This window comes from Dasypus novemcinctus, chromosome 3, assembly GCF_030445035.2.
Source record: "Dasypus novemcinctus isolate mDasNov1 chromosome 3, mDasNov1.1.hap2, whole genome shotgun sequence".
In the NCBI taxonomy this organism is placed as follows: Eukaryota; Metazoa; Chordata; class Mammalia; order Cingulata; family Dasypodidae; genus Dasypus; species Dasypus novemcinctus.
In genome coordinates this window covers 168,051,510-168,076,684 of record NC_080675.1, presented here as the reverse complement: position 1 = coordinate 168,076,684, position 25,175 = coordinate 168,051,510, and the positions used below count along the sequence as shown (strand labels likewise).

Below are 25,175 nucleotides of genomic sequence, written 5' to 3'. Positions count from 1 at the left end.
AGACCAATTGTGTCAGTGGGCTTTTGATAATGCTGTTAAGTCCCCAAAGCTTGGATTCCTTGCTTGCCATCATTGAAATGATTATATTCCCTGTCAGTAAAGTAGCCAACCCAGACTCAATCTGCTTTCAATATACATTGTCATAATGAAGGTATAATGCAAGTTTTAAAAAATTCTCTTCAGGAACTTTAATCTTAGCCCTAAATGTAATTTGCTAATTGTACAATTAAATTTAAAATGATTTTTGCTTTTAAATTAGTTAGTATTAGAATCGCTGAGAATAATGCCCAGCATATATGTGTTAGTTATTAGTAACACTTTCCATATAAATATATTTACATACCAGGTATTTGTCAAGTCTCATGCCCATATTGTTTTATAAAAAGGGTAATATCTATAGAAAAACTCTGGAAACTGGAATCTTTTTACTGAGCTGTGGTGATTTTTACCTACTTCTGAAGGTAAGCCCAGCCCAGTCACTCCTGGGCGATTCCCACACAAGCCCCCAGGACGGTTTCTGCTCTGTTCTTAGCCTCTTTGTGAGGTTGTCCATGGGTACTAAGTTAGTCAGTGTACCCATATCTCTTCCGACACCAAACTATTTTTCTGAGTTTGGAGATTCCCAGAATCATTGTATTTTCAATGGCCAACTAAACACCAACATTTCCAGGAGCACACCCTGCACCACCTGACTTCTACGGCTTTGCCTATGTTATTCCCTCTTCTGGGAATATCCCTCCAATTCCTAAGGATACAATTAGACCTATCCCCTGAGCCCCAGAGAATAACAGCCCCTCCACAAAGGCTTCTTTGAAACCCCCACACAACTAAATCTAATACCTTTCTTCTCTGAACAATATTACGCCATCCTATGTGGGATTCCCCTTACATCATCTTCCCTCTGCAGTTGCTCAGTACTTCAGCCCTTCTGGCTCTCCAATGGGAACCAAAAGAGCACAGAGCTAAGAGCAAAGATCTGTAGCAATCCAAATGAGTTTGAATCCCTGTTTGTTTACTTCTTATCTATGTGACTACTGACAAATTATTCAACCTCTCTATAACTCAGTTTCCTCATCTGCAGAATGAAAATTAAAATACTATCTATTCATAAGGTGATGTTGAAGACTATATCGATAAATGATTAGTGACGTTAACATAGAAGCAAAAAGCAAAAACTCAAGGTGTGAATCTGGTTAGGTTCATTTTCCATCTCTTTTAATTTACTCTCTGAGTGACCTTGGACAAGTTACCTCCCTACTCACTTTCTAATGACAAAAATATCAGCTACCTTAGAGGTATACGTGGAGAGTCAAACAATGTAACACATGCATACATAAGAGTGTATAGCAAACTCTAATAAATAGCATCATTTATTATGGGGTCAAGTCCAAGACAGGTTTTAAGTTTATGGCAAAGTGCTTAAATAACCTTAATTGCTCTCAGTCACATTCATGAATGCCACGTGGGTTAGATCATATTCCTCAACAAAAGACATGTTCTTACTCTGAATCTATTTTCCTGTGGGTATGAACCCACTGGTAAATAGGAACTTTTGAAGATATGTTATCGATTAAGGTGTGACTCATTTGTGAATAGGCTCTTCTAAGATCCTACTTAGGTGTGGCCAAACTGAATCAGGGTAGGCTTTAATCCATATTACTGGAGACCTTTTAAGAGAAGCTAGGTAGAAACCAAAAGAAAGCCAGAAGAGCAGATACAAAGAGAAAGATCACCGCATGATGGGAAGTAGACATGCAAGCCAAGGAGCCCGAAGGACTACGGCAAACCAGCACCAGAACACTACAGACTTTGGGGAGGAAGAACGGCCTTGCTAATACCTAGATTTTGGAATCCTAACGGAAACCAAGAGACAATACATTTCTGTAGTTAAGCCAAATATTGTGTCATGTTTGTCAAAGCAACCCTGGCAAACTAAGACAAATGCTTATGGCGTGACTCAGAAATTGTGCTGCCTGGGACAACTTAGGAGTTAAAAGAGAGAGGCAGAGTGAGAGAGATTGAATATCCCTTCCTCTTCTCCTTTCTAACTCAAATTTATCAGGAATTATGTCTCTTGAATAAGCATGTTCTTGCCTGTGATGCTGGACCCAAATCCATTGGTTCTATGCAGTGCTTGGGGTGTGCTGACATGCAGCATACCTGTGTGTGGAAATAGACAAGGAGAATTTAAAAAGCCTGGCTTGCTATTCTTAACAACCTTAATGCTTCATCCTCACAATCATCCTGGAACTTCTGAGCGTCTATTTCTCACCAATGTCCTGAATTTGCTAATCATTCCTTCCACTCTATTCTGAAAGCAATACTTGGATTCCACACCTAGTCTCCAGTCTTTCTGAAACTTAAGAAACCAAGTAGTGAAAGAAACAATCTTCCAATGGAGACATGTGCTCTTAGAAAATCACTTCCGTGACTCCTTAAACCATTTTTCTCTTATCCTTTGCTTTTTTGTGTTTCAAAGGAGACATATGTGTATTTGCAGTCTTGAAATCTAATAGTTTTCACTTCACTCCTATTTTACTCTTGTTTCTGGCCAGCTTTTCTCCCATCCACTAACACTATTATACTCCAACCTGCTCCTAATCTCCAAAATTTGTGGCACTAGCGTAAATAAAATTTCCACTTCTGATCTCTAAAATATTTTCTTATAGAGAAAAAAAAAATAACCCATTATGTTTTACATTTCCCATCTGATAACCCCATAGTGTTTAAAATATTTCTAAAACATCATTGTAATCTTCAAACTTCAGGAACGACAAAAGCCCCAGTCATAAGAGATCAAATAGACCAGTAAGTCCATCTCTTGTTCAGGCATATTCAAATACCTTTAGAGTTGTAGGATATCTTGGATATTATCAAATTCAATCTTCTGACTTTTCAGATGAGGAAACAGAGACTCAAAGAGAGGGCTGGGAAAATAAATATCTATAACTAAGTAATGGTTCTCAATGGCAGGAGACCTTGCTCTACAAGGGGACATTTGGCAATGTCTAGAGATATTTTTGCTTGCCCCTATTCATGGTGGGGGAGGTTAGATGGTTGATGGTTCTACTGGCATCTAGTGGGTAGAGGTCAGAGAGGCAGTTAAACTACCTACAATGCACAGGTCAGCACACCTCAGCAAAAAATTATGGGGCCCAAAATGTCACTAGTGCTAAGGGTGAGCAATCCAAATGACTACCCTTGTTTTAATAATCCTTTTAGTGTCTTATGCCAGCATATGTCAATGATCATTCATAAGAACTTCATAATCCAAATTAAATTCATTTCCCCTATCCTTGAGGAAAACAGGAGGTCTGCTGGTTTTCATTTCACTACCTTCTCTGGTAATCTTTTCAATGTTTCATAATTGAGACCATATATGGCCTCGTTTCTCTGCCAACATTGGGGCAGCTAGGAAGTATTTATGTCTGGGAGATTTGAGGGGAGTGAAGGATTTTGTTTCTAGATTATATTTTGGGGATGTTCATGACAGCTGTACTCAAACCATTCATGGGTCACTGTGGAGTGTCTGAGGAGTGTTAGGATACACAAATTGATTTGTTATGGTAACTGGCAGTGGATGTGGGTGGAAAATGAAATTTCAATTGAATGGCAAAATGATGATCCAATTTAGAAGCCAATCTGATAGATGTTTCAATGGCATCTTTTAGGATACCATTTCATAAGAGCTAAAAAAAAAATTCACATACTTATGAATTCCTTTCTATGAAAATATATCTGATCGGGAAAGCTTATGAGAAAAATTTCTACTAGATCTGGCCATTAGCTAATCTGGGGGGAAAAGTGAGAAGGAACCTGCTGTAATGAAGAGATGCCAGAATTTAAGAAAAATAATTAAAATTGGGCCTATTGTATCCCTCTACCACCTTCCTTTCTATTCTGAGTTGCACATTCACTGAATTTATATGTGCTATATATAGTTAAACAAAAATTCCCAAGTGGAAATACAGCTTCTCGCTGTGAGCAAGAGGTCAAGGTCAAGTCAAATTTTAATTTGGCAAATGACATTCTGTAATATCAAGGTCCATAGGGTGTTTTTTCCAAACATGTTGACTTAGTAATTCACCCTTTGGAAGTCTAACCTGTTAATTGAAAATACTGGTGTGAAGGGGAGGAGTTAATACATGAAGATCTTCTTGGGGTTGCATAAAACCACAAATTTGGAAGCAATCTAAATACCTAACAATTTTAAGTAAATTGGTTGTAACCAACATATTCTTAGAATAAAATGCAATCTTTAGAAGCATGAAGTCTACAGAGCAATATAGGAAATTACTATGGTACAATGTTATTTAAAAATAAGTGATCCACATATATATACAGATTGATTACAAGTCTATAAAAGATGTGTATGTATCATCAAAATCTAGAAAGATACATCAAAATAATGGTAACAGTGATTAAAATATGCTCATTCATGTATATCTGTTTTTTGAACTTTTCTATAATGTTTTGAAAAAATACGTATGTACAGCTATGTTTGACCCAGAGTCTTTCTTCATCCAAAACAATACCCAAAATACAGGTTTGCATTAGGAAGTTCATAGTAATAAGGAAACCTATAATAAGAACTTTGAAGTGCATACAAGAGTAAGCATTAGAATTTAAAGTAAGCTGAAACAAGGATAAGGTCAGTTGTGTTGAGGCAATAATGGGTATATACATAGAAAGTTCCTCAGAAGGTTAACTCAGCAATTTCAGTTTCTCTTACATTAATAGCCTGATCACAGAATCAAGAATTTCACAGAGGGAAATGTCCATGAAGTTTATCATGCCAAACTCTTCTTCTTTAGTTGTTTTTTCAGTTGCTTGCATCTAAAGAAGTGGAGAGTTTCCCTGGCTCTTCTTCACTTACTGATACTTATGATCATCCTTGGACTCTCACACATGCCCATAATGCATTTCCCTTCTTAGATGCTAATCCTATTGGAATCCAGCCCAGAAACCTGGGGATTATTCTAGACTTTCCTCACTTCTTCATCCCTCACCTACTTCATTCACCCTGGTAAATTTCGCCTCTTGAGCATCTCTTAATTCTGTCTCATTTGCTCCCAGAGTATCTGCTGTCATCCTAACAAACATGGATTATTGTACAAGCCCTGTACTGGCCTCCCTGTCCCCACAGTGCTTCCACCACACAGCTATTAAAAGGCAGATAGGATCCTGCTACTTCTCTCTTTAAACCATATTGATAAATATCTATTATTCTTTAAATTAACTTCATCTTCTCCAGCATGGCTCAAGAGGTCCTTTTCATCTGACCATTGGTTGCTAACTTCTACAATTCTCCATTAAGCACCCTAAAGTCAAGTTATATTGAAAGGAATGCATTTTTTCAGCTTGCTTACACTGAATTAGAGATAGTGGAAATATCATTTTTCTCATTCTAAGCATTATGGTAATTTTAATGGAATTGACTCTCACATTCATATTTTTAACAGCCATAATTCACATTTGATTCACATTACATTGCCAGTAAATAAAATCCCTAATTTAAAAAAAAAAACCTTTTTGTATTTGAGTGCTTTCTGTTTTAACCAAATTCAGGACTTCTTAATTACCTATATTAAATTCCTCTTTTGAGATTTTGCCCAGGATTCCAGTTTGCTAGGATCTTTTTAGACCCTAATCGTGTCATGAAATATTACACAATAGCTGCTAGTCCCAGCTTTGTGCTATCTGAAAATTTCATCAACATGAGACAAACAAAGGATTTAGTATAAATTCCAATCCCACCCCTGAGTAGATGCCAAGCATCTGGATGCCACTTAAAATTTTTATTTTTCCATTTTTACATCAGTAGCCTGAATATAACAATCTAAGCAAGATGATAGTGATGGTGATAATGAAGATGAAGATTAGCTAGTATTTTGTATCAACACTATGCTAAGTGTTTTACAGCCTTACATTTTGAGGTCAGTGTATTCATTATCTCCATTTTTCTGGTGACAACACTAAAGGTTAAAAAGAATAAACAACATGCTTAAAGTTACAGAGCTAATAAATGATGGAACTAGTGCACAGAAGTGCTCAAGTGGGAAGAGGATTTGGCTCAATGGATAGGGTGTCCACCTACCACATGGGAGGTCCAAGGGTCAAACTCAGGGCCTCCTGACCCATGTGATGAGCTGGCCCATGTGCAGTGCTGTTGCATGCAGGGAATGCTGCGCCACACAGGGGTGTTTGCCATGTAGGGGAGCCCCATGTGCAAGGAGTGCACCCCATAAGGAGAGCTGCCCAGTGCAAAACAAGTGCAGCCTGCCCAGGAATGGCATTGCACACATAGAGAGCTGACACAGCAAGATGATGCAACAAAATGAGACGCAGATTCCAGGTGCTGCTGACAAGAATACAAAGCGGACACAGAAGAACACACAGCGAAGCAGAGAGCAGACAATGGGGGGGTGGGCAAGAAAGAGAAAATAAATTCAAAAAATAAATCTGTAGGAAAAAAACGTGCTAAAGTCAGTTTGAATGTTTACTTTTCCCTTTTGGAGCCATTCATTGTTCAAACAATTATTTCACTAATCCTCTACTGATGTCTACTGACAGACTAAAGATCATTTCTTTTTTTCATTGTTAATAAAAAATGGCACCCTTGTACATGTACCTATGTGTACTTCTGGAATTAAATTTCCAGAAGTGGAGCTCAGACTCAAAAGTCACAAATGTTATATTAGATATTGCCAATTTGCTCTGTAACTTTTATAATTAAAAAAATAAAAAGTTCTTGGGATTGAATAGAACCTATCTCATGTGCTTCCTCAGATTCTCTTGGTGCCATCAGCTACTGGACCCGCAGTGGTTTGCTTTGCCTTAGAGGTCACCATTCTTCTTGGGACCTTACAGTTTTATCCCTTAGTGCTGACCTCCTATATTCTTGGGAGGATTTATTTGCTGTTACCAACCAGCCTCACATCCTGAGTTTCTGGCTTCTCCTACCAATTATTGACTGGGATGAGTGGATGCAGAAGGGGTCAGATGGTGCAACCTGGACACATGAGGATTTTAACCCTCTGGGGACAAATTTTGAAAAATGGGAAAGTGGAGGGATGAGGGGGTGCTTGCAGCAGGCAGATAAATGATGTCTCCTACCTTTCAACTACTCTTTCAAACAATGGTTCTCATATACAGCCTATCCAGAAACCTCTTACATAGCTGGGCAGATCTACCTGACTGCTATGACCAACAAAACAATGTAGCACTTTGTCTTACTTTCCATCTTGGCCCTGCCTCACTTTCCTTTTCTCTCATTCCATGTTCTCTCTTGGTCTGTGGTGGTTCTGTAGCTCATATTAGATAAAGTTTATGAAAGTGTCATGTAAATTGCAAACCACTACATAAAAGGATGGTATTTTTATTGTTGTGATTTTTGTTGTTTTTAAGAATACGTTAGAATGCATTGCCAGAATTTCATTCGGAATGAAAAAACTATGATTATCCTCATTTAAATTTCACTACTCTTTGTCAGACTAAGGATTCTGGAACATTTTTGATCTTTCTGATTCCACATTTGTCTTCAGGGAGGCATAGTTATATAAGCTCCATAGACAACCTGTAATACATTTTGGTGTGGCCAAAAAGGAATGCTGGAATAAGGAGTAGGGTTATATACTTGTGTATTCCAATATATTCAGATGAAAACTTCTAATGTGGAATTCCATTAAATAATAAAATGAAACAAAAGTAAAATGAAAGAAAACTTGGATGAAAGAAAAACCAGAAACTATCTGACTCTGCCCTACTTTCAAACAAGCATTCTCTACTTTACCCTGATAAGTTACCTTTCCCAAGATAACTTGTGGATGATTCATATTCAAATCAATCATCATTTATCAAAGGCCTGAATCATCATTTCCTTTTTCTGTGTTCTCTTATAGCACCCAGTTCTTTTCATATTACTCTTTGCTGTTACTAGTTACTTAATTATCTGCCTCTCTGGCTGGACAATAAACTCCAGGAGAGCAGGAAGCTGTCAATTCTACTCTATATCACATTCTTGGCACCTACATGTTGTCTGGTTTTTAAGAAAGGTTTATTGAATGATGAATGAAAGAGAGAATGAATGAGGAATGAAGATGAAATGACCATGTATCTGGCACTGGCTAAGTGCTTTTAGATTTCTATGTTTATATCCCAGGCCACAAACATCAGATTAAAACAAAATAGATACCTAATAAATTTATGTTGACTAATTTTTGAAGCAATTATGAATGTAGATAGAAATAGCTAATGCACCCCCTCCCACCCAACAGAGTTCAAAGTACTCTAAAATGTCCTCATATCATTTAGGGAAACACAGGCATATAAAGAGAATTACTGCCTACATTTTGAAATAGAAATCTTTGAGGTTGCTCTACTGGAGTGAAGAAGCAATTGGACAATTTCAACAAACATCTGCCCCTAATAACCAAGGACGGTTTTGATGTTATGAGTCCATTTCACTTCAAAGATAAGTTCCTACCTTGACTTTTAGAGAGAGAATGCCCCATGGACAACTCTTCATAACGTGGAGTTTGCTTTTCCTAGCCCATCTGCATGGAGATACTACGTCAAGGTACTCAATCATGGACCAAGGACTCATGAAAAGCATCCCAGGTTAGGTCAGTCCTTTTCCCCTATGCTATAAGCTAAATAAAACCCTAGGCTAAATCAATACTTTCTTTGGTTTTGTGTCTGTTACTTGAGGGTATCTCCTTATGGGTATCTGGCCTATTGCATTAACAATGATCCCATGGGGGAGAGTAAGATTTGTGGAGATAAACCTTTTCTTCTTGGTTGTTTGAAGCCAAATTATTTTGAAAGGATCAGAGGTCATTTAAGATCACTGGAGTATCCTGGGGGCCAGTTTATCTCATTTTTGATACACTGAATCATCTTCTACAATGGGCATTAAAAATTCAAATCTCCCAGGGCTTCAGCAATCCCAGGAAAAGCTTCAGTTGGCAATTTTATGAGCATCTCTGCCCCTTGATTTTTATTTGATTCTTTTTAATATTCTATCATAATGCTGACAGTATTATGGAATTGAAGACTACAGAATGAGGACAATATTTTAGTATATCTATAAGCCAACAGTGAGTTAATAAATTGCTCCTAAAGTGCTTTGAGATCACATACAAAGAATTTAAGGAAGAAAAAAATAAAACATCATAGCAGCATTTGTTGAATCACAGTAAGAAAGGAGAGAGTGTTGGCATAAATGATTCAAACAGTGGTTCATGCAAAAATAATATATTAGCATCTGGACTTCCTATTTGTATCTACAAAGGGTCGAAGTGGCATCACAACTGAAAAACAGGTGTTTGGAGGATTCCCTTTTCTTTTTTAAGCCTGAGGGAGAGGAAGAAGACTGTCAGAGAATATGGGAATGAAGGAAAATGGATCTAGCATTGAAATGTTGGCACAGATCAACAAAAGGCCTCATATCAAGGATCACTTTCAACTTTGAAATCACATTCACATATAGCATCTCACTACAGCTCACAGAAACTCCGAGAACAATGTCCTTCCTTTTCTTGGCCCTTAATCTTTGCTCACCTCCTTTAGTCTCCCTGAGCCCAAGGGTACTCTAAATAAGTGCTTCTTAAACTTTACTATGAATGTAGATGCCCTGGGGATCTTGTTAGCATGCTGATTCTGATTTAACTGGGGCCTGAGATTCTGTATTTCTAACACATCCCACGTGACGCCCCTGCTGCTGTTCTGGGCTCTAAAGCCCCACCGGTGAGAAGGCGCAATCTGACTGTGTAACACGGAAGATTTAGACTGAAGTTGTCCAAGACACTTAATGAGATGCCTCATTGTTCTTGTGCTAATTGATAAGCAAGCAGAAATAGACAGCGATTTACAGACTCCATTTAATTTTCACGAAGTCAAACCAAGCACTTCTAGAGCTGATTTAAGAACTGAAACTACAAAGCTGGGAAAGCCCTCTTGAGATCCTGGCTGCAATAAACTAAAGCATGAAGTCTTAATCTTTTGGGGAGGTCACCAGCCCTTCTAAGAATAACTTAAAAACCTTGGGTACTTTCCCCAGGAAAATGCATGCATAGCCAAATAAACAATTTTGTACGTAATTTTACCTGTTTCTAGACTCTTTAAAGGCCACACAGGAAAATTGTTTAAAAACAACAATTTAGTAAATTCTAACCTAAGGGTGCCCCTGAAGCTAGCAAAAAACAAACTAACAAACAAGAATATCTTTAAATTCCCATTGAATTATTAGACACTTAAAAAATACAATTCTTGTCATTGTATTTTCAAACTGTTATCCAAAAGCAGTGATGAAATGTTTTTGTTATTTTGTTTTTTTGTTTTTTGTTTTTTGTTTTTAAATCAGGAAGGCAGAGAATTTGAGACACTATGACTAAAGCTCTGGAAAGTTCTGTATACCCAAATGGGATCTGGAACAAGAAAACAAAAACAAAAACTAGTTTCAAAACCATCTTGCCTTTTACTTCTGGAACAAGAAAACAAAAACAAAAACTAGTTTCAAAACCATCTTGCCTTTTACTTCTAAATACTCTGCTCAGAATCTCTTCAGCGAGTGGTCTCTGCGCCACCAGAAACTGCATCTCCAAGGGCACTTGAGAAAAGTGCCGATTCCTGAACCATACCCCAGATCAAATAAATTTCTGAACCTGGGGTTCAGAAATCTGCATGAGCTTCCCAAGTGATCCTAATGCCCACTGAAGTTTGAGAAATGCTATTATTCAGATTCTTGAGTGAAAGTAAGACATTCTCTCATTCCTAGTGTAAAACTCACAGAGTTATATGCCAATACGATGCTGTCTGCAGAACAAGGAAGTGATTTCTAAGAGAACAGTGATCCAAATATATTCTTGAGTTGTGCTCACATTATCAGAACAGGCTTTGAAGTTCAACAGACTTTGGAAGAATTTAAATCCTTTTCCTGTCCTGCCCTCCACTTCTCATTCCCTCCTTTCTCATTCCCTAGAAGGGGGCTCACAAATCCCTCCACTTTCTTTTTCTGGGACCAGCCTCTACACCTGTGAATTGGCTATAATATAGATTCTATTGAATAGGAAGTTTTTTAAAAGTTAAATGGATAGAATCGAGGGAATATCTACAGATACAGAAGCTGAGTTGCTTTGATGTAGTTAAATCTGTCAATATAGATTTATGGATATTGGTCTTTATAAAAGCTAATAGCTGTGGTTCTCAACCCTGGCTGCATTTCGAGTTTATGAAATTTAAGAATACTGATCTTCATCTCTAAAGGTTCTGATTAAATAGATCTGAATATGATGGTTTTGACTAAGAGTTGGAGTCCAAACATCTTTATTTAAATACAAAAAGAAAACTACCATTAATAATTCTTACCTATGATCAACAATAACACAAATAATAAGCACGTATTGAGTGATTTCTTTGAAAATGGTGGTAAATGTTTTACAGGCAGTAGTCCATTCAGTCCCTAGAGCATTTCAGTGAAGGAGGAGCTATAAGGAATACCATTTTTACAAATGAAGCTCACAGAGATCAGGTAAGTGTTTCGAGGTCATTTGACAACTAAATATAGAACTCATCTTGGAACCCTCTCTGACACAGGAGCCCACACTAAACAACAAGCTATATTTCCTTGTATGAATCTAAGATTGAGAACCATTTTTATGTGTGTATGTTTGTGCATTTGTGTGTGATACATACACTATATCGGTGTGTGTATGAGAGAGAGTGTGTGTACCATGGCACTTGGGCCACTGTGAAGGAGAAGAGCTTTCCTTAATCAGATGTGCAAATCCAAACAGTTGCATAGGTCTCTAATGGGAAAAGAAGGGAAGTCACTAGGAAACAAGAAATGAGTATAGACTTGTCTAGTGCAAGTGTCAATTGGCTGTTTTACTGCTCCTTCCATTTCCCCTGCTAGTAGAAAGCCAGCACTTCAATTGTACTACATTTTTCCAATGACCATTTTTTCCTCTGGAAAGATGAAACAAGAAGACAGGCCAAGGTAGGATTGGAACTGGGGGACACACAGAGCAGCCAAAATCACCTGACAAGTAGCTAATCAGTACTAAAAGCAAAATATTTCCTCCCTAGAAAAATTGCACAGCCCTAGCCTTTTAGAGTTTTCACCATCCTGCTGGGTCACCCTGGTCTAGGTGATTTATTAACCCCTTGGGCATTCAGCAGCCATAGTCAAGCATAATTTAGCAGAGGACATGTCCATCTCTTAGTTACAATATTCTCATCCTTTTACAAATAAGAAAACTGAAATCCAGACAAGTGAAGTGATTCAGCCAAGAGCAGAACCTAGGTCTTTTATCCTCAAAGCCCAGGCCACATTTCACCAAAGACATTCTACTAGGCAGAAAGCTAGGGGGCTAAAGCAAAGATTCCAGCACCAGACCTGCCTGAGTTCACCTTCTGGCTCTAAAATTCACTAGGGTGTGACTTGAGAAGTTTCTTAACTCCTCTATGTAAGTGTTCTTTGTAAATTGAGAATGATAAAACCTACTGTAGAGAATGGTGGCAAATATGCAATAATTTAATGTATTATTAAACTAAAGACTTATCATGCAGTAAATACCATAAACCTGTTTGTTATCTGTGGTTGCTCGGAGCTAAGGACTCCAGGTAAACATGTTCTTAAACTGAATGCATTTCTGTGAGTGTGAACCCACTGTAAGTAAGACGTCTTCAAGATGTTACTTAAGTTAAGGTAAAGCCCAAATGAATCAGGTTGGGCTTTAATTCAGATTACTAAAGTCCTTCATAAGCAGAGTGAAAGTCAGTCTGAAAAAAGTCAGAAGGAGCTGCCAAAAGGTGAACATCAAGAAAACTTGGAAGAGAAGGAAGCTAGGAAGGGCTGCCCTGTGCATTTCCATGTGACAAGAAAAGCCAAGGACCAGGGATTGCTGGCAGCCAGTCCAGAAGTTTACAGTCTTCTGGGAGAAAGCATCTTGCTGATGCCTTGATTTTGGACTTCTTCTAGGCTTAAAATCCTGTGAGACAATAAATTTCCATGATTTAAGCCAACCCAATGCATGGTATTTGTTTTGGTAGCTAGGAAATCAAGTTTAGAAGTGACTATTATCCAAAGACTTGTATCCTCTTCTGGGGAAAGAGTGTGCTTCTGGTTGCATGCGTCTGGTTGTAAACAGGACAGTTGAATATTGTTAGGTGAAAATATGATAGTTTTTATTCAGAGATTAAGTATGGCTTAAGGAGATGTATGTGAATGCCAAGTTGACAAAGAATAGACTGTGATGGTAGTTCATATGTCTTCTTGGCTAGATTATGGTGCTCAGTTGTTTGGTCAAGCAAGCACTGGTCTGATTGTTACTGTGAAGATATTTCATGGATTTAAATTATCAGTAAATTGATTGCATCTATGGTTGATTGACTCTACAATCAACTAAGAAGATTGCCTTAAACAATGAATGAAGTCTCATCCAATCAACTGAAGGCCTTAAAGCAGGGGTCCTTAACATTTTCTGTTCCACAGACCCCTTTGGCATGGACCCCTTATAGAGTCCACACTATACTGTGTATTATTTAATAAATATATCACACCCCTACCAACTCGTCCCCACAGGAATATTTTTTTTGAATTTCAACTCAAGCTTGTTAAGAACCCCTGCCTTAAAGGGAGAACAGATGATTTCAGCAGTCAGAAGGAAGAGTTTCCTTCTCTACTTCAGCCAGCCAGCTTCTCCTGGGGAATTCATCAAAACCTTCATCAGAGTTCCCAACTTGTGGTCTGCCCTGCAGAATTCAGGGCTGTCCATTCCCACAGTTGCATGAGCCAACTCCTATAATAAATCTCATAATATTTATATTTTATATCTATCTCTCTATCTATCTGTCTATCTATCTGTCTATCTATCTATCTATCTATCTATCTATCTATCTATCTATCTATCTATCTATCTATATCTCATGTCAGTTCTGTTTCCCTAGAGAACCCTATCATTATTACCTTAAGGACATAGTGTTTTGTAATTGTCAAGTAGTGTTGATCAGTATTAATAATACATGGCATTATTCTGAAACTTGTCTTTCAAGATGCTCCATGAAAATCTAAAACATCTCATTTATCTGGTTATGAGGAAGAGAGGAAGCAAGAGCTATTATAACTTGGAGGGCAATACAGCATGGCAATATAAAGACAGGAATAAAACCTCTTCTTGGTCCTTGGGTCTATCTATTCTACACTTTCTTGACTGCCCAAACTCCTCTCTGGACCACAGCAGCACTAGATCTCCAGGGCAAGCATCCCACCACTGAGTTGCAAAGTCTCTATATCCATCTGGAGGCCTCATTCCATACACAGCTAAGGCAGACAGAGTGTGTACTAAGGACACTGGGAGCCCTGCAAACTGAGTTAAGATGATTTAATTTCTTACATGAAAATCATCCCTATCAACTCATTTTCAATAGTTTAAATGCTTAGTTCCAACATTTATGTTTTCTAATCTAAGCCTTTTTGAAATACTGTTGTAAGTCGATTTCCCCCAGGAAACAGCCTCTGAGACTCTGAGATTTGCATGCAGAAGGATTTTTGGCAAGTACTTTCCGGAACACCTGGGAACAGTGAAAAAAAGCAGAACTGGGTGGAGGGGGAAGTTGAACTGTGATGCAATTGCAACAGAGGCCTTAGCTGATCCTACAGGGAGCTCTTGAGTTGGGATGGCTCTTCAGAGTTATCCTGAGGAAAGGAGGCCAGACCTCTGCATGCCATCATGGACCAGCCATGGATGTAGGCTGACCCCAGGAAAGCGAACATAATTCTGGGCAAGGCAGGTTCCTTCAGCTGAAGGTGTTTCTTGGTGCTGGACACAGCTGTGGTCAGCCTGGGACTGCAAGCCTGGGTCCAGAGGAGAGATCTGGAGAGTGAACCACAGTATCTGCCACCTGGGCTGATGGAAGTCTTTCTGTCTAATCATCATCTATTATTAAAATGTGGCCATGTGAGATTCCACACCTGGATTAGTATTGCCTTTCTCTGGGGAAGAATTCACTAGCTACTCTCAAATCTTATAAACAGTGACAAGTTTGAGAGGTCTCAGCATTGCATTCTTATGCATTTCTCACATACTTATTCCTTTTCCATCTAGCAACAACTCTTTGTTTTTGAAAGATTTATTTATTTCTCTCCCCCCTTCCCCCCCCCCCCCCAGTTGTCTGTTCTCTTGTGTCTATTTTGCTGCGTGTTCTTTGTCCGCTTCTGTTGTTGTCAGCAGCATGGGGATCTGTGTTTCTTTGTTGTGTTATCTTGCTGCGTCAGCTCTCTTTGTGTGTGGCGCCATTCCTGGGCAGGCTGAACTTTCTTTCGCGCTGGGCGGCTCTCCTTACGGGTACACTCCTTGCACGTGGGGCTCCCCTATGCGGGGGACACCCCTGCGTGGCACGGCACTCCTTGCGCGCATCAGCACTGCGCATGGGCCAGCTCCACTCGGGTCAAGGAGGCCCGGGGTTTGAATCGTGGACCTCCCATGTGGTAGACAGACTCCCTAACCACTGGGCCAAGTCCACGTCCCTAGCAATGACGCTTACCATACCATTTACATTTTAGAATACCTCCTAATCGCATTTAAACCATGGCTCATGGACAAAGAGGATACTACTCTGATCCTCCCTGGAAATCACCATTCATTTATTTATTCACTTATTTAGTCACTCAGTCAGTCGTCAAACATTTTCAAGGCCTAATCTATAAATTCTATGTATTGAGTAAAAAAAGAGAAGAGTGAGAAGATTAGAAAGGCCTTAGACTTCATGATAAGATTTTATCATGGATTTTATCTAGACACAAAGACACTTTAAAAGATTATGAGCAGTGTAGTGACTTGAATAGATTTGGGTTATAGACAGATCCTTCTGTTGACTTGGAAAGGATGAACTGCAGACTCGGAGGCCCTTTCCTGGTAGGAAATGTAAATACCAGTTGAGTCACTCCTTGAAATCTCAGTTTAACCACCCATCTTTTGTCCTTCCTCTGACAAAGACCCCCTTGTCCATGCCAAGCAGCATGTCAGTGGTCTGCTTGGGTGGGAACATTTGCATTAGCTTCTTAAATCACAGCAGCCCACGGGGGCTCAGTTGTCTTTTTCGTATGTGCAAACACATAATGTATGTGATTCGAGGTCACAAATACTCAGTGTGAAACACACAGCTGTCCATATAAAGTGAACACCTCTTAAATATGAGCCCCTAAAGGATGTATCATTCAGTTCTGGCTTTTCCACTCAATAGCCTCAATAGCTTCGGGCCAGGCAGTAATAGGTCAAGTAAATCTTTCAGTGGGTGGGACTTCCACATTAAATACAAATCACGGATCTAAGTGCATGACCTAGCACTAGAGACTCTATCCTACAGAAATAAAAGCAGGAGAATTTTTAAAATTAGCCAACTATAGACTGGAAAATAGGAGAGAAAATATCATATTAATAATAATTATTTGAAGGTAATAGCTTATGCTCTTTAATGCAGTTCCAACATAAATGTCACTGTAAGAAATGATATTTCATTTCAGTACTAACAAATCAGGTACTTACAGTGCTGGGAGAGAAATGATTGGATCTACTTTAAAGCTGTGTTAACCAGAGAAACTGCAAAAATATTTATATTCTTATGAAGGAAGGAAGGAATGCCTCTCATGGGTATATTTAACTATCCTCCATCTTTTGGATAAATGGTAATGCTAAACAAAAAATGGAAAGATGACCTTAGAATAATAACCTCAAGACACAACTGGGACTTGGCTTCCCAATGTACAAAAATCATTTGCAATATGTTCAAGATGGAAATTTCTATACTGCTTTATAGCTCGTAGACCCCATTATATACCTCAAACAAAATCACCAAAACACCCAACATTGAACTGGCCTCTTTCCCCTGGGGTAAGCCCTCCCATATGCAAAATTACTCACCATCCCTTTGCTCACTGTCTGCAATTTTCCTCAGTTACTGAAAAATGTTTGGAAGGACAGAAAAACAAAGGGAAGGAGAAAAACCATCCATGTTGAGAGGTGTTTCATATAGAAGATAGCACTGTTAAAGCAAAACCAAGTCTGGCATGGTTAGGGGTTTCTCTAGCCAGGTCTTTCTCCGTTTTTCCTCAGAGACTCCATGCAAAAGCCAAGTGGAAAATTTCACAGGGCAAATGCTGGGCCGATAACTGAAAGCTGTCTCATTGGGTTAGCCTCATTCACTCTGTCATTTCCAACAGCCGCTGTGTACATTGCATGAAGATGAAGCATTGGTAAGGGCCTAAATCTACAAGTCATTAGTTTTCAAACAACAGTTCCAAAGGACTTGGACTTTCCAGTTGATTTATCATGAATGGCACTGATACTTATGCTACTAGAAGCTGTTAGCCTGAATTGAATTGGTGCTTGGAGAAGCAAAGTCTATGAAAGTCACCAATGCAATAAGCCTCAAAGGGTAGCAGGAGTCATTGTTTAAATAAGTGACTGCCCCTTTTCACCAAGAGGCATACAGATGGAGAGGCACAAGCCTATATCCATAAGCCTTAGAATCACAATATTATTTCTCTTATCTTACAGCTTTGAATGCCAAGAGAGTGAACAGATTCCTGATGATATAACCACTAAGTACATTCATGTACACAATATCTTTTGGCCTTTACAAAAAGCTTGAGTGGTAGAAAGAAGAAGAATCCTTATTATGATCTGCAGTTGATAAATGAAATATATAGTTTCACAGAGGTAAGTAACTTGTAGCGCTGCTTGCTAAGTGGAAGAATGAGGGCTTTGGGTGCCCAATCCTATGCTCATTCAGTGATCTCACTCTTCTTCTTATTCTACATCTACATTAATACAGGTAACTCAGGATTGATTTGGTCTAATGGCTGGTTAATTCAGTAATAAAGCAATTCTATCAAGCAATTGTTTAGACCAACTGGCTATCTGACAGAATTAGTGGTTCAAAACGAATGATTCAGTAGCCCTGTGTTGAAAATCTCTTTGGCCAGGTGGAAAGTTCGATATTGTTCATCACTCCTGTACTCCTTTTGATTGCTAACAGATTCGTACAAGCTCCGGATTGTGTACAGATGCCAAGGGCTTCCTGGCTGTTCCAGGAGAGTATCAACACCAGCACAATGAGCTTTAATACTGGTGAGGTCCAGGTATTCTTGGGGTTGAATGGAAGTCAACAAGGACTAGCCTGTCAGTTTGCCTAACAAATTTCAAAGAGCCTATTACCCTGGCACTGTCACAATGTCCCTGATTTATGCTTCTCTAGTGGGGGAATGGAAAGAGCAGCCAGAATAGTCTCCTGTAGCAGCTATCCGGCTGTTCAAGCAGTTAATATAGCAGTGGAAAGAATGAGGCTTATACAAGAGCCCTTTCCCTAACACTACAGCATGTCCCAGACCCACTCATCCTGGGGAGACCCATGTCATGCACACACTTCTGTATGCTCTAGTGAGGGCAGGATGGCACAGAGAGCTGCTGATTTGGATCAGCACAGAAGACAGAGAGACACAATATGGATTGACAAAAGCTACAGACCAACCTCCGCCCTTTATGATGCATAGGGGACTGCTCAGCTCATTGCAAAAGACAACAACAGATTCTCATGCATATAATTGAGCCAGACAGAGGTTCTATAAAAGCTGGGGGTGCATGTCAGAAGGAGACGCTGCTGCTTGCTGGAGAGGGCAGCTGATTAAGAAAACAAATCAGAAGGCATGTATACATTGCTTCCAGGATCAACACAGATTTTGCTGCAGGTGAAGGTAATCGTGATCAGTTCTTCAAGGTGGGAGCTGGATGAGATTCTACTTGGAGCCATCTCTCCCTTTCAGTGAAACAGCAGGAATGAGGGCTCTGTGATAGTCCCCCATTACAGTGTATTACTGCTAGATAGAAAGCATGGGTGACAACCCGCCAGCTCGCATACCTGGTAGGGGCCCTGGTTGCAGCCGCAGAAGCTGCTCTCCATGGTGTAGCTTCTGGACACCCCCATCTCTCTCCACACCACCACTCGGGCTGTGGAGGCTCGGGATTTCTCCACAAGGAAGCTGCAGCTACCCATTGTGAATGCCGGGGCCAGCTTATCCAGGATTTTGGGAAGACTCTATAATAAAAATTCAAACTATGATGAGTTATGAGTAATTGGGGAAATGCATCACAAAAATTGTCTTCCCAACATTCATTAAGTCTCCTCTTTCTCTCTCTCTCTCTCTCTATATATATATATGTATGTATATATATATATATGTATATATAGCAAACATTTAATATATACTCTTGTGACACTTACTGTAACCTTAAAATTAGATGCCTTTAAAAAAAATAATTTTGCAGATGAGAAAACTGAGGCTTAGAGAAGTTAGAAATAGCCCAAAATCACACAACTACCCAGTGTTTGGAATAGGATTCAAACTCTAACCTGTCCAACTCCAAAGGCTTTTCACACCACCTTTCTGCATCACTGTGCATGTCTGCCACATGCACACACGTTCATCCTCATACATTTCTGTGTTTCCCCAGATTTCACAGGGCCCTGAAACTTCTAGAGCAATTCCATCCAGTCTCACTGTTTCTCACTGTTCATCATCTCAGAAGGCCATAGGGGCCTTAGACAAGGACTGTTGATACTTGAGCAGAAGCATGTAAAGTTCACTTGTTCCCTAAGAGTATGTAATTACCAAAATGAACAATTTTGTCTAGTCTTCTGACCCATAAATCTGAGGCTCAGCAATTATAAGATCCTGGAAATCAATCCTTTCTGGGTTTGCATATCCCACTTATCCCTGGGGTAAAAGGCTTTATGTGTGATTGCTTAACACTACTTAGAAGGCATCTGTAGACCCTTATTACTTGCCCACTGATGTATGAGCCATCCCCCCCAAAGGACAATGACTCATAGTTGATAGTACATGAAGACCTCAGGTCAACAGAAATACTGCACTTAGACAGTTTCAGAACTTTTGTGACAATATCAAAAAGGGTCCTCTCATCTCAGTGCTGACAAAATATGGTTAGAATAACATATAATATAAAATTATGTACCTTAGACAACTAACAGTGAAATCTCAGGCATTCAGATAAACCATGGGGAGAAGGTATGGAAGCAGAAGTTGATGAGAATATGAAATAAGGAATTATTTTAAAATAAATGTAGTTTTGTTAATTTCTAGAGCATTGAGCAAATTTCTTAATCTCTCTGGTTCTTACTCTCCCCACGTTTAATATAACTTAATTATATTAATGAAAGGATCAATATAGTTATTAACTATTATAAATTATATACTATATAAGTATATATTAACATAACAATTAATATAATTTAAAATGCTCTATAAGTTCTCACATAGTCTGCAGATCTACAGTATCATTTAAACAAGGAAAATGAAATGCCAGTGTTGATCTCACTTGAGCATCTACATTTGCCTCCTGACTTCATCATATCCACTCTTGTCCTTCTTTCCCTGTGATCCTTCACCCCATTTTTGTCCTTCAAAGTAATCAATAATTAAATAATTGTTGACATAATCCACAGTTCATTTTCGATCTCCTTTGCAGCTTAGAACATTCCATGAGGGCAGGGTCTACGCCTTGTACACAGGAAAATCTTTGTGCATGGCACAGTGTGTTGCTCATAGAGGATATTCCATAATTATTAGCTGAAATAAATAGAATTCCCAGGTCCAGACCCTCAGAGGGTACATAAATAAATGGACATAAATATATACAACAAAAGTGACAAGATTTCTTGATCAATGTTCTACCTTGTTGCAAAAATTCTAATTATTTCATTTTAATGGTCTTTCTTATTTAAGTGAACCTGCTTTTGGTAAATAGTACAGCTCCAGTTCAAATGACCACACATTCAAATTAATTGCATGTATCCTGGAGCCTGGAGGATGTGGGTTTTACAAGGTGAAATTGGAGTACTCCTCTTACATAGCCACAGTGACAGTTTATCCATTCCATAAATAATATACTCCAAAACTGTGGTATTTACAGTACAGTCCTCCTTCCAGCGTCTCATTTCCCTTTTGATTACACTTAAATGGATCTATGTCAGAGTGAGGAGTGACAATGACAGCTATTCTAAACTGGAGTTCTGGTTTGCTCATTTGTATGATTTGTTAACAAATAAGAAATAGATAAATTTTACACATGAATTGATCCAATGGAGCCTTCTCCCTGGGAGATAGCCTGGGTGGAGAAAGAGGGTTTGAGCATTCATCTCTTTCCCTGCCACTTGGTCTATCTCCTGACATTTAATTTCTGTTCCCATAACTTAAAAATTATAATAGATTATCTTTTCACTTAATGCTTCTCTTATATTTGTCACACATTAACTCATCACAAGTCTTTGAGATAGGTTTATAATGAACCTGTTTTACAGATAAACAGAGGCAAAATGAGTTAAGTACTTTTTCAAAGGTTACAGAGCTAATAAGGACAAAGCCAGAATTTCAACAAGGTGTTCTGGATTCATATCATACACATTTAACCACTGCAAAAACCTGCTTCTTAAATGGCATAGTACTAAGCAACCGGACTATGAAGAGATTTAAATGAGATGTAATCTGTCCACTGTGTAATAGGCATCTACTACATTGTGATATTATTTGTAATTATTATAAACATGTATAAAATATTCACTTCTTTTCTGGCTTTAATTTTCTTAAAGTGATTTTTAAGCCATCAACTCTCAGATTCACAATTGCTTTGTTGTTTGTATGCTTTGTATCTCATTGAGTTCCATTTTGAATTTCTGATTTTTTTTCCTTCTACTAACATTGATTTGATTACTCTTTTTTCTTACTTCTGTTTGTAGAAGCTTCAATTATTGACTGTAGAGCTTTCTACCTTTCTAATACAAGCATTTAATGTTACAAATTTTCCTCTAGGCACTGCTATAGCAGCATCCTATAAATTTTGATATATTGTGCTTTTATCTTCATTCAGCTCATGATATTTTCTAATTTCCCTTCTGACTTCTTCCTTGATGCATGGCTTATTTTGAAATTCAGTATTCAGAGATATCCCAATTGTCTTATAGGAGTTGGTTTATAATTTAAATCTGTTGTTATTAGATAATTTCTGTCCTTTAACCTATTTTGAGACTTGCATTATAGATTAGCATATGATTTATCCTAGAGAACTTTCTATATGGACTCAAAAAGAACGTATATTCTAATGTTTGGAGAAGTATTTTATATGTATCAAGAAATGTATTCTCATTACGCGACATTGTAGATCCCCCTAGGGCCCACTGGATGGAACATGGGAGAGTGTGGGCTATGATGTGGACCATTGACTAGGGGTGCAGTGATGCTCAGAGATGTACTTACCGGGTGCAATGGATGTGTCACGACGATGGGAGAGAGTGTTGCTGTGGGGGGAGTGGGGAGTGGGGGCGGGGGGGTTGAATGGGACCTCATATTTTTTGAATGTAATTTTTAAAAAATAAATAATTAAAATAAAAAAAAGAAATGTATTCTCTACACTTTCTGATTTTCTGTTTTGTGGTTCCTATCAATTGATAGGAAAGTATTGAAATATGTGCCTATTATCATAGAATTTTTAATTTTTTCTTTTCAAGTCTGTAAAATTTTGCCTCATGTACTTTGGGGTACATGTGTACGCATTCATAATTGCTATATCCTCCTGATAAATAATCCCTTTTAGCATTTTTATTTATTCCTCTTATCTCTACAAATATTTATTGTTTTAAAGTCTATTTTATCTTACAGCAATATAGCCACTCCATTTCTTTTATAGTTACCATTCATGAAATCTCTTTTTTTCCATTCCTTAACTTTCAACCTGTTTTTGTTAACGAATCATAATTTGTCTCTTACAGACAACATATAATTGGATCTTGCTATTTTTACAAGTCTGATAACTTCGGCCTTTTGAAGGAAGTATTTTGTTTATTCATATTTAGTGTTATTATGTATTTATGTTATTATGTTATTATGTTACTATGGTATTTATGTCTGCCATTTGGTCATGTGTTTTCTACATGCCTCATTTTGTTGTTATTGCTGTTGATGTTCTGTTCTTCCTCCTATATTACCTTCTATTCCTTCCAATATTTCTTCCAATATTTTACCTCAAATTTATTTTTCCTCCTTTTTTAGGTCTCCATGTATGTTGATATGCTTCATTCTTTCCTAAAGGTATCTGAGGTGTTTATTTTCCTCCATTTTTTTCCCTCCATGTCCTTTGAATTAATGATTTGAAATTGATCTTAAAGTTCACAAATTCATTCTACTGTCATCTCAAATCTGCTAATGATCTCAACTAAGGAATTTTTCATTTTGGTTATTGTGCTTTCCAACTCTAGAATTTACTCTTTTTGAGTTTCTAATTTTCTATTCAAATTCCTTAAATGTTGAATCATTGTCATCATATTTTCCATTAACTTTTTAGACACAGTTTTCTTTCTTTGAACGTATTTTAATATTATCTATGAAATCACGATGTGATACAGCCAACATCATGGCCCACTCAGAGAGTGGATCATACATTCCTGAGTCATTGCATGTCTTGTAATTTTTTGGTTGAAAACTAGACACCATAGATCATATTTTGTAGCAATTCTGTATTCTTTTTCTAAGGGTTTTTGTTATTAACTACTTTCCTGGACTTAACACCTTCGGCATCTTTCTCCCTTTCCTCTCTTTCAGTGTGTGGCTGCTGATGTCTCTGCATAGTTTTTTTTGTTTTTAATTATTATTTAATTATTTATTTGTTTTGCCTGACTTTATAGGTTTTACACTTGTGTCTGATTTATTGGCTTTGTGATTAGGCAATGACTTTGAGAGATGTTGTGTTCAAACACCTTGAACTCTTTTTTTTAAAAGACTTATTTATTTATTTCTCTCCCCACCCCCACCCCATCTCCTCCGCCAGCCCCAGTTGTCTGTTCTCTGTGTCTATTTGCTGTGTGTTCTTATTTTTGTCCACTTCTGTTGTTGTCAGCGGCATGGGAATCTGTGTTTCTTTTTGTTGCATCATCTTGTTGTGTCAGCTCTCCGTGTGTGCGGCGCCATTCCTGGGCAGGCTGCACTTTCTTTCACGCTGGGCGGCTCTCCTTACGGAGTGCACTCCTTTCACGTGGGGCTCCCCTATGCGGGGACACCCCTGCATGGCAGGGCACTCCTTGCACACATCAGCACTGTGCATGGGCCAGCTGCACATGGGTCAAGGAGGCCCGGGGTTTGAACTGCGGACCTCCCATGTGGTAGACAGACATCCTAACCACTGGGCTAAGTCAGCTTCCCTAAACACCTTGAACTCTTAATGCTTCTACTCTTGTATATAGTTGTGGAGCACATTCAAAGGTGTGACCAGTTCTCAAGACTCCCTGGCTTTTACCTTTTGCTGGGTTCTCTTGTGTCTTTCCTGCACAGGTACATATTTTTCTATAAGTCAGGAATGTGTGGAGAGTTAGCTCAACCCTTCTACAGCTCCTTCATTTCTAGGATCTCCCCTTTAAATTTTTGGCTATTTTTTTTAGCCAATCCTGTACTTGTAAAACTGCATTTCTTCTTGATGATTAAACAGGGATGGGAAATGGGGGGAGACCCAATTAAGAAGATCACAGACTTCTGTTCTCACCTGAAGTTCTAGGTATTTTAAAAATAAATATTCCTCCATTCATTGTCCACATTTTTTTACAAATTCCAGAGTCCTAAAATGGGTGCTTTTGACAATTTTGTCCTGTTTTATACTTGTGTTTTGCAAATTGGATTCACTGATCTCTTTATACCACCAAAGATGTAAGTAGTGTCTTTGATGATTTAATTAAATAAATGTGTATAGAGTGAATTTGAGACATAAGAGGGTACACAATTGTCTCTTTGATACAAAAGAAAAGTATTCGATAAGTTGAATAGATTTAGAATTGCTCCAATTTGAATTTGAATGTAGGAATCAGTCTCTCAGGTTGCTAACTCCTGGCAAAAGTCATCAGTAGAACATTAACCTATGTTAGTTAAATAGACCCAGTACCCTGGGTCTCGGTCTCCTTTTCGATAAAAGAAATTAGTCTTTTCAGTTCTGGCAAGATATGTTTACATACACAAAAAAATCTTCTGGGCAGAACACCAGTGTGAAGAACATTATTTCTGGGTCACTGTTCCACTCTAGGTTCAGAAAGTAAGAGGTAGAAGGAGCTACATATTACGT

The 25,175-nt window shown here is 38.4% G+C and overlaps 1 protein-coding gene across 1 annotated transcript in view; it reads right to left on the bottom strand.

Annotated features, from left to right (window-relative positions):
• The window catches only part of AGBL1 (AGBL carboxypeptidase 1), a 957,838-nt gene that overhangs the window by 366,640 nt on the left and 566,023 nt on the right, over positions 1–25,175 (bottom strand). Inside the window, 1 exon segment of the mRNA XM_071212624.1 lies at positions 18,919–19,095. Coding sequence (XP_071068725.1) covers positions 18,919–19,095 — 177 coding nt within the window.